This window comes from Hipposideros armiger, unplaced genomic scaffold (assembly GCF_001890085.2).
Source record: "Hipposideros armiger isolate ML-2016 unplaced genomic scaffold, ASM189008v1 scaffold_579, whole genome shotgun sequence".
Taxonomy (NCBI): domain Eukaryota; kingdom Metazoa; phylum Chordata; class Mammalia; order Chiroptera; family Hipposideridae; genus Hipposideros; species Hipposideros armiger.
Window position 1 is genome coordinate 901,332 of NW_017731929.1, and position 19,804 is coordinate 921,135.

The window sequence follows — 19,804 nt, forward strand, 5'->3', positions numbered from 1 at the left end:
TTTATAATTTATCTCTAGTGTAAGGAATTTTCTTATTTTAAAAATCTGAACAGTTTAGTAAGTTGATATTACTGTTCTCATAGTATGGGATGATGGAATTTTTTTATCCTCTCATGCCACATCTAAAATTCTCCACCCATTAAATAAGTTAAACTAAGGAGAAAAAAAATCACAAGTACAAACTATATCTAAAAGCCAGCAGCAGAGCAGTAAGGTAATTACAACACTATCATGAATATGAGAAGTAGAATTCTGCCGAAAATAGGCATTAGTTCCCACAGGCTGTTCATTATTCCATTTTTTGGTAGAACAAATTGACACTAATCAAACAACAAATGTGTATACATCTATGTAAAGTTTCCTCAAAAGAGAGCTGCAGATGTTGATAACTTAGTTCTCTGACTTTTCCTACTACTTCTCAAATACCCTGGAAATTTTTATCTAAAGACATTTACAATTTGAGTATAAGGAAACATTTTAAACAAGACCCATAGGTCCCAACATAGTCCCTATCTGGCAGAGTACTAAAGCAACATAAATGAGTGACCAAGGCAAAATGTACGGAAACACCAGTGCCACCTCCTGGCAAAGGGGCCCCTCTGGAAAATAGCCTCTTATCTATGAAATCTTACAGGGAGGGGTGTGTCTATATATCCAGGCAGAACTGCTACTCTGCTGTTTCCAAGCGTCAAACAAGCAGGAAAGCAAAACATAAGGGCTCCAGCTGGCTATTTTTTCGTCAATGATTAAGGTAATATCTAATGCATACCATATTTCTAGCAAACATAATAAAAACCTGCTAGGGCAGAGACGACAATACAACTATTTTGACAACGCAAATATGAGCTTCTAAAAAGGACATTGCCACTGTGACTAGATTTCTCCCTTTTGCTTTAACTGAAATCTATTCACTCATTCCACACTTATTTACTGAGCACCTACAGAGTGACAGGTACAAAATTAGGAGTCAAATAGGAATAAATGTAAAATATTCTTTATAGGACTTGCTTGATCTAGGGCGCTTTTAAGCTGGCTTTTCAGTAAATAATGCTATCTGGATAATTCAACTTTTCCATGTTTAAATTAAAAGCCTGTACCTGTTCAGATATCTCAGAAGTGCTCAGACATGAGCCTGGGATGTATTATAGCACTTGATAAATATTAGCTACTATTATTATTATAATTATCACCATAAGTTTTTAATTGCCACTTCCCCATCTCTACCTTCAAAGCAAGTAAAAGAATAAAAGATATTTCTAACATCTAATTTTGAAAAGTATACAATTTATTTAAAACATTTAAATAAACTGCATCACACCTGAAACATATTGGTTACCCAAAATTACGGTTTGCATAATTCATTCTATGCCATTGTTAACGGGCTGAATTGCATCCCTTTAAAATTCATATGTTGAAGTCCTAACCCTCAGAAAGTGACTGTATTTGCATAAAAAGCCTTTAAAGAAGTAATTACGGTAAAATGAGGTCATGTGAGAGGAGCCTAATCCAATATGTCCTTATAAAAGAGGTGATCCGGACGCAGACACACACCGAGGGTCACGTGAAGACACTGGGAGAAGGCCGTCTGCAAGCCAACACGAGAGGCCCTCAGAAGAAACCAGCACTGCTGACAACTTGGTTTTGGACTTCCCAGCCTCCAGAACTGTGAGGCAATAAATTTCTGTTGTTTAAGCCATCCAGTCTGTAGTGCTTTGTAAATGGCAGCCCTAGCAAACTGATACAGCGCTAGGAAAAATTAGTTATTACCATCCAAAAACTAAAGATCACAATGTGGGAGAATTTATTTTACCAAATACTATTGTAATACAAATTTAATATACATATACTTCTGTATTACAAGATGGAGTCAAAATCAAGTATATGTAAGTAACATTTATTTCTGTATATGCTACTATTACATGTAATATTACAGTAAGGACCATGTAAAAAATTTATTTGGTTCTATTAGAATTATCTTTTTTAAACATCACATATACCTTTATCCTGAATTTTAACAAGGTCAAAATTAATCCCTAGTTATTTGATTATTAATTCAATTAAAGAAAAGAACTACGAACAGTGGAAGCCCCCCCCAAAATTAATTTGGTAACAAAACTCTAGTAATATAGCATAAAAGACAAATTTAGAAGAAATAGTTTTCATGAAGATTTATAAGTAAATGTTTTTTTTAAAGTACAATTACTTATTTTCATCAGGTATACTTTGTCATGAGCTAAGATCATGTCAAAGAATAGCTTATCATGGGAGTTTTCATAAAGGACTCACAGTGACTGTTTAATCCACTCTGCCTTCAACACTTCATTCGCCCCTCAATAATCTTGCAGAAAATATGTCAGAGATATTTAAGTGAGCCAAAATACAAGCTCAGAGATGTCAACTTAAAAGCCTTCCATAAAACTCATCTATAATAGAGACTTAATATCACAACACTATAGCACAACTAATGAAGAATGAACTGAACGATAGCCTCTTGCAGCTTTCACTATTGAGTAATATAACAGTAAATTAGCTTTTATTGCTCTTATACAATAGAGTAATCAAGTATTCCCTTTCACAGTGAATTGGCTCTTTCTTTTTCTAAATTACTGTAAAACTACAATTATATATTAACATGAAACAAATCAGAAAGATAGTATTTTCTAAAAAGTTGTAGGGGATAAATTTTTGTGACATAAAATTATATTGCTACCTCTAGGTTTAATCATCTTAGGACACTGAGTTGCAAACTGATTTACTTAAGTGGTCAATTCACAGCATTTTCTTTCTTTTGAATACACTTGGAAATTGAAGCAAGGCTAGAAGAGTTTTCAGAATAGCTTTCCATTTATTCTTTTTCATTCTAACAAACTATTACCCATAAAACAGCTAATCGCTATTTTAAATAAGTGAGGAAATATTTAAAGCAATGAGTACATAATTAGAAGTTCTATAAAGCAGGCATAATTCCAAATTTGGTATCATCATTTTATCATAAAAAATTTAAGTCCTCACCTATAAAACTAATAAAGTTGAAAACTCTTATTGCTTATTTGTAATGTGCATGCACCTAGTAGTTGTTCACTGGAAAAACACAATTTTAGGCTCTTGATCTACTTGCAAAGTCTAGAGACTTTGAGGAGATCTGATCTTTTCAAGGAATGCTTAGTTTTATATGGTTCGTGGACATACACAGTATCACCCTTAGGACCTAGGCAAGAGTGCCCCACCCTGAGCCCTGAACTCTAGTAGGGTCTCCCCATTCTTCCTCTGACCACATGATAATTCCTCAGGGCAAAGAACTTGCCCACCCAAAGCCTGCCCTGCCCTTCTGAGTACCAGGGCCCATAAATCTGTACCAAGCCAGCTCCTAGAGCCTCCCAGGCCTTCTGGAAGGCCTTCGCTGTCAGGGCAGTCAACCTTGCAGGTGGTAATCTCTCTAGCCTGAGTAGTGGCCAAGGGGCTGCCATTTGTAGGGGTGTGGAATGAGGGTTAGGGTCTGCAAGGAGGTCCTGGTTTAGGACAAGGCCAGATCGGAGAAGAGGGGGGTTGGGTTGTCCCACAGGCTGCCTCTCCCCACACACCACCACATTCCAGTGGGAAATGCAGCCCCAGCCATCTAAACCCGTACTCGGCCCTCCAGATCACTGAGTTCAAGGCAGGTGAAAAGGACCTCTTTTATTTAGCAATTCATTAGTTTGATTTCTAACTTTTAAATGTTTAGACATAGGGTCCGAGGGCCTCCATGCACATTTGCCCCAGGTCCTGCAAATCTGAGCAGCAGTCCTGGAATGCCACAGCCCAAACTTCAAACCAGTCAGCTCTCATAAATGTAGCACCTGGTATGAAGCCTACAACAGCTAGCGTTCAATAAGCACTTGATAGATGAGTGACGATGTATGGTCAAAGGGCTGAAGAAAAGGTATGTGGAATATAAATGCAAGTTTATTACTTCAACTAGGAAAGAAACCAAAGGTCAAAGATAGCACACACTACGCGCTCTAATATGTTCCATTGTCCTGATACTAACCTAATAATCTTTGATCAATATCTTTAAGTTTCTATTTAATATTTTAAAAGGCTCAGTCAGCTCTGAAATGATTTAAAAACACACAACTCAAAAAAGGCACATCCCTTACATCATTTGTCACACTGTTATGGTTTTAACTGCTACAATAATGATTTTTTAATGAGTACATTTATTCCACTCCAAAGTTAAATAGGTACCAACTGTTAAGAAAACATAAAAAAGATTTTGAGTCAAAAATAATTATATCCAGATAATAAACATTTAAAAAAGCAACTTAAGTTTCAAGTTATTTCTATTTTAACATAATATTCACAAATTTAAAAAATAACTACAAATAGGGCTCATAAAAAAAGAAAGCTCCTTTATTTTACTAAGTTATTCTCTATCAACAAGTTTCTTCCATCACTTGTCAAATCCTCCAATATTCAACTGAGGCATCCAGTCTTACACTTTAGGGGTCACAGTCAATCTTAATTGGTATTACTATAACTCACATATGCTGCTGATTAATTTTAATTCCAATATTTCTTTTATAAATTAAGCTTGCTTTCCCCCCACTAATAAACTGTGAAAGAACTTTAATTAATATCCTGTTCTGGTTTATTCATTCAAATACAAACCAAGAATCTAATAAGAGCAAAGCAATAAAGCTAAGCTAAATGAAAAACAGATTCTATAATGAAAATATGAACAAAATGCTGGGGGAATAAATAGTAATTTCCTACCAGAATGAAAAAAAGAGTGATTCTTAGATTAGTCATCACCTGGATAGAGGGAAAAGGTGGTAGTGCCAAAGTGAGGTCAGAGCATATGGAAAAAACTAAGCCATGAAGGTACATGTCAAGTTCAGAGAGCAGAAGGCAGTGGGATATGGTTGCATTAGAGCTTACGTGGTGGAAATACGTTGAGAAATAAAAATAGAAGTGGGGGGTCTGGGGCCAGCCGGGTGGTATAGTTGGTTAAGATCGCAAGCTCTGGGCACAGGGTCATCGGTTTGATTCCCACATGGGCCAGTGAGCTGCACCCGAACTGAGCTGCCGCTGAGCTGCCAACAGGTGGCAGGATTGCTCAGCTGGTGAGAGCACGTGCTCCTAACAACAAGGTTGCTGGTTCGACCCTCGCATGGGATGATGGGCTATGCCCACCTGCAACTAAGATCGAACATGGCACCTTGAGCTGAGTGGCCGTGAGCTGCCGACGGGAAGCCGGATGGTGACTTGAATTGGAGCTGAGCTTGCTCTGCCCTCCACAACAAAGACTGAAGGACAACAACTTGGCTGTTTCCTTTCCCCAATTCCCCAATAAAATCTTTAAAAAAAAATAATAAAAGTGGGGGTCAGGTCACTGAAAACCTTCTAAACTATTTCGGCTTCTTACCGAAAACTTAGGCAGAAGAAAGTTAAGGTTTTCTGATGTGTGCTTTCAAAATTAACTGTTCTGTGAATGTAGAGGATAGAATAAAAAAGTAAAGTAGAAGAGAAATAGGGAATTAGTCCACTATAATTGTTCTGCTATGAAATGGTTAACAGACGGCAGTGGAAACAGAGGAAAATAAGAGGCCAAGGAGGCAAAATGAAGAGAACTGGGTAACTCACTAAAGTTTCCAAGGGAGAGTAGTGAGCAAGTCAAGGATGAAGCTCAGGTTTTCCTAAGACCCATAAGTCTTTGAAAACCTATAAACCTGCTGATTCCTCTAAATGCTGTTGAACTCAGGTTTCCAAAATAATCTAACCTTTCTCCAGGTGATTCAGTGTCACCTAACAGTTTTCAAAGCATATCAGCTTCACTTCCATTAAGTGGTTGGAGAGACAGCACTTTTTGAACGCAGGTAAGATGCTGTCCCTGGAAATTCTATCCCACACCACAAGAACCCATTTGCACTGCTGTTAGGACAGCTGGGGTTTTGTTCATCCGGTAGTGTATATGTATAATGTCCAATATAGTGACCCCTTCCTATATTGCTTTTCGAAATGCCCTTTAAAAGACCTGCTGACCTTGATACTTGATATCTGCAATTGTGAGATCAACCTCCAAAATAATTTCTAAATCTGTGCTAAAGTGACTTTCCTCCCTGTTAAGGATTCCAACCAAGAGCATCTACCGTATTTGCCGGCGTATAAGACGATTTTTTGGCCCTGAAAAATATGCCTCCAAGTGGGGGGTCATCTTATACGCCAGGTACACTTCAGATAGACTGCCCATAGTGCTTGCCCCGTGCCATAGTGGCCTCCCGATGCCCGCCCACTTCATTCCACATACCGTTCAGGCATCAGCAGCGCTGCTGGGTGTATGCTCGGCTGTGTGCGATTTTGCGAGTGTGGTAAATTCGGGTTACCGTATATTTCTTTACATATGCATTGAAGATTCGCGATTTTGCGCTATCATGGTGCCTGTTAGAATGTTGAAGAGCTCGCACTTGTGCACTAGTGAGGTCCCAGGGAGATGCTGATGCAAGGGTGGACCAGACTGCTATAGTGACAGGGCGGGCAAACAGGGAGCAGGGACCAATCAAATCAGGCTTTGTATACAGCCAACAGCCAACCACAATACTGCACCATTGTACAGTACAGCATAGAAAATGTCGACCAGTCAAACCCCTACCATCCCTATCATGGCACCAGCCAAAAGAAAGAAGTATGATGCAAATTTTAAACTGAAAGTTATAAACTTTGCTAAGGAAAATAATAATTGTGCTGCTGCAAGACAATATGGAGTAACAGAAAAGATGGTTCGGGACTGGAAATCAAATGAGAAAGCATTAAAGAGTATGCCAAGGGGTAAGTGTGCATTAAGAAGAGGCACCCCACACTGGCCAGAACTCGAAAAACATGTAGCAGACATGGTGGCTCAACATCACCAAAACGGTTATGTGGTGACACGAAATACAATACGCTTGTTTGCACTTCAGTGGGCCAAATCAAATCTGATCTTGTTTTACCTTTTATTTGGTGTGTGGAAGGTGTGCGGAAGAGGGGGTAGTCTTATACGGCGAGTATATAACAAACTCTGTATTTTGAGTGGAAATGTTAGGGGGTCGTCTTATATGCCCAGTCGTCTTATACGCCGGCAAATACGGTACTCATACCTAAAGAGGACACTTCAGGACTACGAAGTCTTCCCCAAACAGAGCATGGTCATTTGAAATCATGACAAGTGTCTATGAGAGTAACTTCCTTTGAGGAGTTACTCTCAGGATATGTGAGGAGGCTACTTAGACTTACAATCAGGCAAATACTGGGCAAATTATCAAAGTTTCTGGAAGAAACTATTTTACAAGCTGGAAAATACTGCTTCTAAGTCACTTTCTAATTGTAAAACATGTAGCAATGAGGAAAACCGCTCACCAACTCATATACTAATGTAGTATTTGAGGTCAGAAACATCCATTTCAATAGGAACGAACCAGAAGAAAAAAGGGATAGGAAAGAGTGCAGTGAGGTGTCTACTTTTGCACGATAGTTCATGTTTTATATGATTAATAAAGTAACACGGATGACATATGGCTTAGAAACACCTGAAAGACTTTCTTCCTAGAAGCTTTGCCTCTGGTTTCAGAAGTATAACCTAAAAGAGGCAACATTCAATAAAGGTTACAAGTCCTGATTCCAGAACGAGATGGCTGGGGTTGAAACCCAGCCCTTCCACGGACATATTTCTTATCCTCTCTTCTGCCTCAGTTTTCTCATCTATGAAATGAGGGTAATAATAGTACTTCTGTCATAAAGTTGTTGAGAGCAGTAGTGGATTTAATATATGTAAAATGCCTGGAACACAGTACATTCCCAAAAGTACTAGCAATCATTTGTATAACCAGGGTATGGTGAGTTTGGAAGCACCCAGGCTTGAAAGATAGATAAAAGTAACCTAAACAGGGGAACTGAGGGATGTTTAATGATCACGTACATCTCTTAGGTGATATTTGACATATGTGCTCGTAAGGGATGCAGCCCATTCAGAGCCCAAACAGCATTTTTCCCCTCTAAAAAAAGAACCTCATTACACCAATTCTAAAGATCTTGTAAAAAGACAATTCTAAAGAGCCATGTAAATATTTATTTTAAATGCCACCATTTTCTTAATTAAGATTGCCAGATAAAATACAGGATGCTAGTTAAATCTGAATTTCAGATAAATAATGAATAAATGTTTAGTATAAGTAGATTACGTATGATATTTGGTACACATATATGAGGTCAGACAATTAAGTTCGTGAACTTGTTGCAACGATGTTGCTAACCCTTTTTGATATCAGAGGGATTATTCATTATGAATTTGTACCAACTGGACAAACAGTTAACCACGTTTACTATTTGGAAGTGCTGAAAAGGCTGCGTAAAAAAAGTTAGACGACCTGAACTTTTCGCCAACAATTCATGGCTCTTCCATCACGACAATGCACCAGCTCACACGGCACTGTCTGTGAGGGAGTTTTTAGCCAGTAAACAAATAGCTGTATTGGAACACCCTCTCTGCTCACATGATCTGGCCCCCAATGACTTCTTTCATTACCAGAAGATAAAGGAAATACTGAAAGGAAGACATTTTGATGACATTCAGGACGTCAAGGGTAATACGACAACAGCTCTGATGGCCATTCCAGAAAGAGTTCCAAAACTGCTTTGAAGGATAGACTAGGCGCTGGCATCAGTGCATAGCTTCCCAAGGGGAGTACTTCAAAGGTGACCACAGTGATATTCAGCAATGAGGTATGGAGCAATTTGTCTAGGATGAGTTTGCAAACTTAATTGTCATGCCTCATATACTAAACACTTTTCATTGTTTATCTGAATTTCAAATTTAACTAAGCAGTCTATTTTTTCATGTTTTCCGGTCAGTCAACCCTATCAACAATCTAAAGTTCAGATAAATGTGCTGAATTTGCCAATGTCCATAAAGCAAAAAGAAATCGAATCATTTAAACTAAACAAAGTATCTTAAGAGGCAGTATGGTAAATGGGAAGCACATGGATCTCAGAATCAGGCAAATCTGAGCTGCAATTCACCATCGTCTGCCAATGGAGAACTGACTGATCTTGAATGAAAAAATTACCATACCTACCTTAGCCTCACTGCCCTCATCTGGTCAATGGGGTTTAATTTACTACGTTTCAGGATTGCAACATGTGTGACATGAAGTAACACACACCAAACAATTCCCTGATACAGAACAGACAACGAATGCTAGTTCTCAGTCATTCCTCTTACTATCTTAGCTCCCCAGAAACTCAAATTTCCCGTCACAGTAGCCAAAACCAAAGAACTCACTCACTCCCACAATAATTAAACAGAACATAGGACTCCCCAAACGGTGCCCAAATACAAACTTCTCCCAAGCATCTCATTTCACCTGGCAGGTGCCCTGGCTGCCAGAGTGCTAGGTGTCCACCGCCTCTCACCTACGTGGGCTCTGTCCAACTGTGCCTGACCAGAACTGTTTTCTGCTGACTGTGCTTAACAATATTTGAACAGAAAAGCCTTAAAATAACATTACACTGTGATTTCCTTATATGTTTTTGTTCTTTTTCACAAACATTTTAAGAATAAGAACAGATAAATTCATTTCAAACTACCATATAATACTAAATGCTAAAATCTGTTTTCTTAATTTAAAGAAAAAAAAAGCCAAAAAATCCTAATCACTCATTGAGTCAATAAAAATTCTGCAAAAGGACTGCAAATGCATATAAGAAAATTATTTTGCAGTGTGACTCCTAGGCCTAGCTAGATCTTCTTTGTATTTTGGAGTCATACCACATGGGGGATTATTTTCCAATATTCATTTTACAAATTGCTTAACTAACAATATGCTGTCCAACTTTCCATTTAGTATACCTTATCTTCTCTCTACACACTGTGATTTCTTTGAAGGAAAATTAACTCAATATTTTAGCAGCTTAACTAGTGAGAAGCAAAGAATTAAGATTGTAGATACAAAGGTGCTGTAATTGTGTTTTAATCAGCTTATTAATACAACATGAACATGTATCAATCAACTAACATTTAATTTCATGGTCTATGATTCAAAACTTTTCAAAAGCACAACAGTACAAAGTTATCAGCATTTACCTAACAATTCCTTTCCAATTTTGTTTCAACTCATGTAAACCACACAAAATATTGTAAGACAATTGGTACATGTCCTTATGGACTGGAAGAAGGCATAATTAGGAATTTTATTAAAATACAAACATACTATGAAATTTATATTCCTTGCGAGATATTACTAACTTGGACCAAAAAGAAAAATATCTACATATATAAAAACATAGCAACATAATTCTTTAAGTTAGGGGACTAAATATAGGAATGTTTAAAAAACCTATTTCAAATATTTCTATCCCCAACAGACAACACTCCACTGATTTAACAAACTTCTGAGCTCGTTTGTTTTAAATTGTTGCTGCAGAAAATGCAAACAAATCTCTATAAATCTCATTTAGAAAGTAAATTGCCTAATTGCACATTCACTTAGGAGTATTATACAAAAAGACTTCCCATTACAGAGTCACATTTGACCTGTAATATATGTGTACTTACTTATCTCTTTTCCTCCATTGAAAAAAGTGGTTTTTCATGATATGAATGATTCAATTTTTCACAGAATAATTTAGTTTATCAAAAGTCTACTTTTGTAAAAGAGCAGTGAAATTAGAAAAAAAGTCAGCAGGTTCCTTTCTCTAGAATTTTGCTTAATAGCAAAAATAGCTTTAGTTTTAATAGGTCTGTTTCTGACCATTATTTTTTTCCTCAAGTGGAGAAGTGCCTGAGGGTAAGGGTCATTAACATCTTTTACTAAGACAAAAAGATTAACTGTGGTTGCTAGGATACCAACAGGCAGATTCATTTATTGCAGTCACAAACAGTTATTAGGGATGTCTTCCCACAGAACAACTGTGTAGAGCACCCCTGGATGCTGTTAGAATGAATTTTGTGTGAGCGACAGTGACTCCATACTGAATGAGCAAGAGTAACTCCATTATGGACATGCACAGAGAACTTAGCAAACAATGCCCAGGGAGCTGCCTGGTTGCCCTGGTAATTGGGTGTAATCAGCTACACCCCCAAGGTCAGCTACTCAAGATGAGGTGATGTCAGGAAGGCACTCAAAACTGCATAAGAACTGAGGACTTTTGCAGCTCAAAGAGTTGGTCTCTACTGAGAGGTGACAATGCTGCCACTCTGCTCCAAGAACCCTCCACTCTGCTCTGCTCAGCTCGGACCAAACCTCTGCTGGACCGACCTCCCAGACCAGTCACCCTTCCTTGCTCCACCAGGCCTCTGATTGACCTTGGGGCTGGTTCGTTGCTCTATTTTACCCAATTACTGTATTACTCTGTGTGCTTTACTGTTTGGTGTGTTGATGATTGATGTTTGAGTGAAGAGCATATTGAAAGGCATTTAAGATTTTGTATGGTCTGTTCTTCACTCATGCCATGGCTACTGCAGATGCCTCAGTCAGTGCCAGGTAGATCCTGGGGAACTGAGAATCTCTCAGGGGTTAGTCCCCCTGACTTGCAGGAAGAGACTGCAGCCACGGACTGTGAGCCTAGCAGTCTCTCGTGACAACAACATACTAACTACAGTGGGAACCAAACAAACAAAATCTAAAAGGCAGAGGCAATCCCTGCCCTTGAAGAGCTTGATATCATCTGTTTTGGGTATTTAAAATTACAAACTGCATTCTAAATATGATATTTTTTAAAGAAATAGAAATAAGTAGACAATGGGAAGAAGGGAAGGGAGTTAAACAAACATGTAAGCCGAGGTCAAATACTCCATCTGAGTCTGCAGAGTCTGATTCCTTCATTCATTATCTTATTTAACTAAATGAGTCCGTACCATGTGCTCGTTACTGTCCTAGGCATTAGAGACTCAGCAGTTAATAAGCCAAACTTTGAGTCCTCATTGAGCTTACAGTCTAGTGAGGAGACCCAGCAGAAGTGCTGTAAATATTTACATCTGTGCCAATGTGGAAGTGTGGGTATGCACGCGCGCGCGCGCGCACGTGTGTGTGTGTGGGTGTGTATACAGTGCAAGGAAGCTGTGCAGAGGCATGGAGGCACATCAGAGAAGGCCTGACATATAATTCAGTGATTACTATATGCCAAGTGCAGGGCTAGACAATGAGGGTAGAGTGTAACAGGGGACACATGTTCTCTGCCATTCTATTATACTTTACTCAGGTGGGAGAGCCAGGTAAACTAACAGGGAAATATTCTGGTGCCACTACCTGTGTAAGCTTGACAGGTTGGTAACACCCTCATCATGAATAGTGGCACTAACTTTCAAGGGTTATTGGGAGCAGTAGGTGTTTATAAAAGATTTGGCACAGTGCCTAGTGAACTACAAATGTTATTATTACAGTTAAGTGCCCATGTTATAGAATGACAAGAACTGAGATTGGTGGAAATTGAGAATGGCAGAAAAGGGGAAACGAGAATAAAGGTCTTCAAAAAAATCAAAAAAGGGAGGAGAGAAGGGTCCAATGAGGACCTGCAAGATACACACTGTGAAGTGTATTTATAAACCTACAAGAAATAGTATACAATGGAATCACATCACACGCCCAATTAAGTGACAAGAATTAAATTACACACGATTGGCAGAGAAGAGAGAAAGAGAGAATCATTTAAATACTGCAAATGGCTCTGCCGCTATTTCACTAAACAAGGGAATATTTCGGAGTGAATGAGTTTATAGAAAAACATATCTCTAGTCCTCCAGGCAGTCTCAGATCCCACATGTGAAGTCTGAGCTCCTCACCTCACTGAGTTTGAGTCTAGATATAAACAAAGATGTGTTTTCCATTCGCACCCCCTAAAGACAAACACATTTAATCTGGTGCTATTTTGATTAGATGCTGTTTTCATCACGTTTTGTACTTACTTTATAACTAACTCCTGCTTAAGATGCTACTCCACCTATATGATCTCCATTTTACAGATACCAACATAAACGTGCCCCAGGACACAGGGGCAGTGTGCAGCAGAGCCAGGGTGCCTGCCTCCTTCTGCCCCACTCCCAATCCCTGCAGTCTTTCCACCATGCCCAGCCATCCTTGACTTTGGGTTTGAAGGGGAAGGCTAAGGTAGAAGATGATGCAAAATATATAAAAGTTAATAAAACAAACAGGTATTTGTAGAAAAAGATAAAGACATTAAGACCAACGACAGAGAAACTAAGTCAGAAGCTGATATATAGTAACTGCTCATCACAAATTTCCAAAAATATTGATTTCATGTATTTTATACCTCTGGGCTTACTAAATATTGACGTATTCTGGAAATTCAAACATTTTGACTTCCAAGCTCTATCTCCCTGACTACCTCTCACACCCAAAAGAGGCACACAGAGTACACATACATACACACACACACACACACACACACACACACACACACACACCCCTTCACCAAATCATGTGTCCGCACACAACTTGTTAGTTTTATTGTCTTTGAAAGAGAAAGACAGGATTACAATAAACTAGTGAGAAAGAAAGAATATAAGTAGGAGATGAATGTTGGGAGTAAAGAAAAAACCTCCAAAGTACTAATTCAATGGCAGTACCTCTAACAGTAATAATGAAATTGAGAAAAATAACAAATGTAAGTATTAGTAAGTCGCTCAAAAACAAGTCTTTGGAAGTACATACCAAAAAAGAATCCTGCAACTAAATTCATTGGGCATTTACTCTGTGCCCACGTATTCACACTAACAAGTATACACATTTAATCATAATTCCCACTATAATTTTAGTAATTTTCCCTTATCTTGGGGAAAAATCTCTGGCCCCAATAAAAAACAACAGCTATTCCTTTGAAACAACATTTACAATAATGATAATGATAGCAGTTACTTTGGGGCCATTCACCATGCCTTTACATTTCACCCCTTGAAGTACTTTATCCTGACTCTACCTGGGAAAACACTCTCAGATTAAGAAACTTGTCTAAAGTTGTCTAATATTTTAGACATGATGGGGCTGGGACTCACCCATGTCTATCTGACACCAGGGCTCTTAACCACTTTATACTGCTTCGTCATTTCAAAGACTCTAACTTTCCGATGAGCACTCTGCCTTTTTAAATGTCGAGTCTATGGACACGAACTAATTCTCCCTCGTAGTATTTTACACTAAGTAGCTAAAATGATCAGTACCTTAAATGTGTGCAACTATCCGCCCTCAAAACTAAAGCTGTCTTGAGTTTATTACTGTTTTATACTGCACAAGTACAGTCCTTAAATGGCACATAAATTGATAAAATGAGAACTCAAAATATAATGACATATAAAAGGAATATGATACTGGTAAAAGTCAGAGAAAGTCTCAAAAACTGGAGAAGTGGGCTCCACCAGATTATCATTAAAATAGTCTGTGCCCCAGGGGCTTTAGAATCTCTAGTTGTTTGAAGTGCAGATTTTACCTGGGTCATTATGGGAATGAGGTACCACAAAGACTTGAAGGGGCTTAGTGTCCCATTCATTCAATTTATAGGTGATGTCAAATCCTTGCTTCCAAACTCCACCATCTGGATTGTCAAAAGGAATTAGATTGTAAACATCCAACATCTACAAATATAGAAGACAAAAGAAAAAGTCAGTTTAATCATATATAACCATTATTAATTGAAACTTAATGTTGAAAAATATTTGCTCAAAACTACTTATTGTTGCACTCTGAGTATATATTTTACAAGATAAAACTATTTCTGTAGACATTAATTGAAGAGTTTAAGGCAGAAAACATTTAATCACCATTCAAAGGATTAAAATGCTACCTGCATTACATAACTATCCTGAAAACCCCTCCCCCATCTGCTTCTAATAAAAAATTGTATTCACTCCCTCTTCCCGTTACTTCCAATATAATTTATTCGAAATTAACAGAAATTGAATAGCAAACAAAAAAACTGATTATGACCAAATAGTATTTTCATATACAGTACTGCAAATTACTTATTTTATTTGAGTTGCCTTTATTTTATAATCAAGCTCATATATTTTAAAATATGAATCCTAATGAAAATGCATCTATAACTTTCTTTCATTTAGCATATACTTTTTATTCTAAAAATAAAACTACAACAAGGTCAACTAGGTTCAAAACGGAGGAACTTTTTAAAATTGAGATTTAGCTTTTAAGCATTCAAATATTTTCTAGTTTACAATGCAGTATTCCTTCTAGATGATAATCTATTTGGACACAAAGGAAAAAATATTACACCCCCCCAAAAAAAAACCTAAAAACTTTTATTCTCCATACTCTCTACAATATTAAATGTGACAAAGAACACAACCACCCTTTGGTAAAATTTAAATTATGTAAAAATCACAATCTAATTAATGTATAAGCGGGTTATAAATATTTTCTAGAGATATCAAGCAACTTGCATAAAAGTAAATGCAAAGTATTTTGTATAACATGTCTCTCAGTTCGGAATTTATGATTTTAATAAATAAAATAAAATGCTCCAATGATAAGTCAAATCTTTGGGAGACAGCTGGACAGGAGGATACAACAGTCTCCGCTATTCATTCCTTCAGTTCTTTCTTTGGTCCTGCAGATCTCCCAGTTCCTGCTGCCTCCCTCTGCCTGCCTTCCATAGTTGCTCTGCACCTCCTTTCTGTCCATCCCAGATTTAGACCCCCCCAAAAAAAGTTTTGTTCCCCTTTAAAGGGTATTTAATTGAAACCTGAACAAAGCCAAGTCTCACAGAAATAAATACCCATTCAAAGCACAAGATCCTGATGCGATATGAACCTGTCCACACAATAGCTGATGAGGTTGCAGGCATAAGGCCTGGCCAGCTCCATTGTCCTCAGCTTCCTACTTGGCCTGTGAGACATGTGGCCTCGAGATCATATCATGTTCTCTTGTCCCCAGGAATTAGTGAAAACTCCAAGCAAGGCCAGAGCCAGCTCATTTTGGACAACTGTAAAATATTCGCCCCTTAGAGTCGTCTTGTCACCAAGTTCCAGTTTTTGGCATAAGGTAGGTTAAACATAGCTCTCTGCTAATTTGCAGAACAGAAAAATATGAGCAACATACCCTAAGTTTAAGAAAGGCAGAAATCCTTCCTTACCCTAGTCTTCCATTCCACTACCCTGTAGGACAACATGATCCAAGACAAATATAATGCAAGTGAAATACATAATTTTAAATTTCATAGTGAAATGACATAGGTGAAATTAATTTTAATGATATATTTTCGTTAACCCAGGATGTTCAAAATAATACCATCACAACATGTAATCAATATAAAAATGAAAGATATTTTGCAGTCTTTTTTCATACTGAAGCTTGAAGACTTTGTGTGCATTATACTTAGAGCACATTTTAATGCAAACTAGCTGCATTTCAAGTGCTCAGTAACCATTTGTGGAAAGTGGCTTCCATACTGGACAGCACAGCATTAGAATAATGCCCTTCTCTCTCACAAAGGGATATTCAGCAACATGAATGTAACCCTACACTGTGTGACACCTATAATGTGTAACAGTGATATAGTTAGAGGAGGGGCTTTTCTTGTACTCTCCAAAGGAAGGTAAGAAAATCTCTGGCCAAATTTAAGCCTCTAAAAGTCTTCAACTATGACAGAAAATAAGACCTAAAAAACATACCATCTTCACAAAGTATAAAGAAAAATTTGGAGAAACACAGAATTACGGAATTGTATCACTAAAAACGAACATTAATGATCTTGTGACATTATCAAATCACTTTACAAGAATAGAAACTCAAATCCAGAGAGTTTAAGCAACTTACTAATAAGAACAGATACCAGATCAAATCTGAAAAAAAAAAAAAAAGTCCAGTGATTATTATTAACACATGTATACATTACCTGCACATCTGAATTCTGACTTCCGCTTTGTGAAGCAAACAGACAGTCTTCAGGGTCAATTGTGAGGGACGATTGTTTCGATGACAGAAGAGGTGACCCAGCACCTTGGCTGAAATTGCCTTGTGAACTTTTCGACCCATCCTCCACAGACTCACTCAAATTGATGACCGAATCTCTAATATTTGAGATGATCTCATTATTCTCAGCTAGCAAACGCTCCAAATGGTCTATTTTTTCTTGTAACATTGAGAGCTGGCCCTACAATAAAAAAGACAAAGGCAGCTATATGAAACTCTAATATAGCTCTGCTGAGGCACACAGAATTTTTTTTTTTTAAATGATGTGCCTGCCCAAGAGGGCAGCCACTCACCCTTCACTTTCCACTTTTATAAGTAGGATCACAGAAAGCATGAACAGCTGGAAGGGTTGAAACACCAATTTACGGCAGAAAATCTTCTCCATGGCTGCAATCTTTGTTTAATCATATTTTAAAATGTGCAACAGAAGGGCCAAAAATAGTTTAGGATATATTTCCTATTACCCCAAACACAGTCCTAAAAGATCTTTGGGTCTCTAAAACCACTAAGTACAACAGATATTCAGGTATGAAATCTTAAATTTAAGTGTAATTGATTCTAGTTATTCTCAAAGGTCAAAAAGTATGAACCTGAAAATGATCATTTCATATTAATTGGTAATGCTAGTGGACAATCCCAAATAAGAACTATCATCTATAGAAAAAAAATCAATCAATTGTTAATTAGTCATACACTTGAAAAAGATGGCATGAACATCCTCAAGTAACCACATTTGTTAAGTCATTTAGACTGCTTTTACTAAATTGTGTGACTTTTAGATTTTTTAATTGATCCTCATATTAAGAGGCTTGCTGTCTCTATAACATAAACCTTACTATACAGAATAGCACCTCAGCTTATGAGAGCAAGGACAATCTTTGTCTTGTTCACTCCTATACCCAGGGTTTCAAACACACAGTACAGAGTTATTTGTCAAATGACCCTCAATATTACTGAAATCCAACTATAATTCATCAGTGAACACCCACTGTACCAGGTATAATGCTACATGCTGGGTAGACAGGTATGCATAAGATATGAGTTCCTGTCTGAACACATAAGATGACATTGTAACCCGAAACAGACTACTCTATGCCCTCAAAAGTCCACATTATGGTTTAATAGAATAACTATATGGATATGAACAAACAATTCTAGTCACTCAGAAACAAAAATTCTATCACCAGTAAATAACAGAAAGATAGAAAGAAAGAAGGAGAAAAAGAAAACACCTAAATGTTCACAAGTAAAGGACTGGTCAAATGGTATATCTAATACTACTGAATAGTTTTCAGTCACTGAAAATGTAGGAATAAATTTAAAAAAAAACTATATCAGAAGGTCCTTTCAGGAAATATATTTGAGAAAAAGTAGATTTAAAATAGTATGTATAAATAAAAATAGTATGTATGACATGATCCCCTTTGGAAAAATAATACATTTTTTTTGTATTATGGTAAAAACTGGTTATAGGCATTTATATTCTTCCTTAGCCTGTTATGAACAGTTGCTGATTTTGTAAGGGGAGGTGGAGAGAAACAAGTATTCTACTCCAGGTTATTGGCCACTTCAACAAGGGGAGAGGAGAAGTCAACAGACTTCTATGTACCAAGCAAAGGCCATTTCAGCAAACTGTGTAAACGGACAGAAGTCTGAGAGGGCCAGGAAAGCCATTTTTGGAGTAAGAAAAAAAAAAGACAAAATTTGAAGCAAATCAGCAGCAAATTGTCTCGTGAGGTGCTGGGAGAGACAATACTGGGGATGAATACCCGAATACCCAAAGCCCTCATGTTCCAGAGACAAGGAGCACAAGACATCATGGACCTCCTCAGGCCTCAAAGATGCTCTCACAGGCCTCTCTACTTCCTAGAGACAGAAATAGCCCTCGCTATTGTCAAAACTGCAGCCCTTTTAAGTAAATGTCACCTCTAGGTGGGGTGGCATGGCTCCACAAGGTAGAACTCTGAAGCCTGTTCATAGGCACAAACAGACGCAGGAAGCACAAGGTTTTCGCACAGAACTCATGCTGAAAGACACACGCCCCATTTCCCCTAGTGAAGAGCAAGCGAGAATAAAGATCCGTTAACGACTAGAAATGGCAAAGCAAAGGAAGCTTGACGCATCAGTGCAACACTAGGCTCAGTCAGGGTTCAAAGAGAAGCTAGTTGAACCATGCAGATTCCAGGTCAGCAAAGCTGTTGAGCAGTATTTACAACAAACCTTTTTTTAAATAAGCACACACTGATGTTAGTTGAATGGTTCTCAGTGGAAAGGCCAAAGGGGATTCTTGGCATAAGGCAAAGTTCACCCAAAGAAGCTAAAAATATTTGAGAGTCAAGTACATAGCTGACTGATCTGTAAATATTTTCCTAACCAGGCATGCGATCAAAGGTTGACCAAAATAAGGGAAAAGCTTCTCTTCACTCATTTATCACAACACCATAGACTGTGGCTTTTTCAAATCACTTCTGATGAATTCTGTTGAATATTTCCATTACTGAAGATAGATGTCTACTTTTGTGATGCAATTCCTGCCACAGCAGGTAACAACAGCAAATCCAGTTCCTCTGATTCCAAAAAGAATTAGAACATGTTGACTCATCTTACCTGTAGTAAACCCACACAATTCCATAAAATAAAACCTTGGCTTGGTCTAATGGTTTATTTTATACCACCCAATAATACCATTAATAACTATGTATGGTGACAGATGGTTTCTAGACTTATTGTGGTGATCACTTCGTAAGGTACATAAATGTGGAATCACTATGTTGTACACCTGAAACTGGTATTACATGTTAACTACAATTAAAGATTTTTTTTAGGGGCCGGCCGAGTGGCGCGATGGTTAAGAA

The 19,804-nt window shown here is 37.8% G+C and overlaps 1 protein-coding gene across 1 annotated transcript in view; it reads right to left on the reverse strand.

The window, feature by feature from the left end:
• Positions 1–19,804, reverse strand: part of MAN2A1 (mannosidase alpha class 2A member 1) — a 159,945-nt gene that overhangs the window by 119,703 nt on the left and 20,438 nt on the right. The window contains exons 2-4 of the mRNA XM_019624106.1: positions 16,873–17,130; positions 14,452–14,596; positions 9,375–9,477 (exon numbers count right to left, since the gene is read on the reverse strand). Of these exons, the coding sequence (XP_019479651.1) occupies positions 9,375–9,477; positions 14,452–14,596; positions 16,873–17,130 (506 nt within the window). The remainder of the gene's footprint in view (positions 1–9,374; positions 9,478–14,451; positions 14,597–16,872; positions 17,131–19,804) is intronic.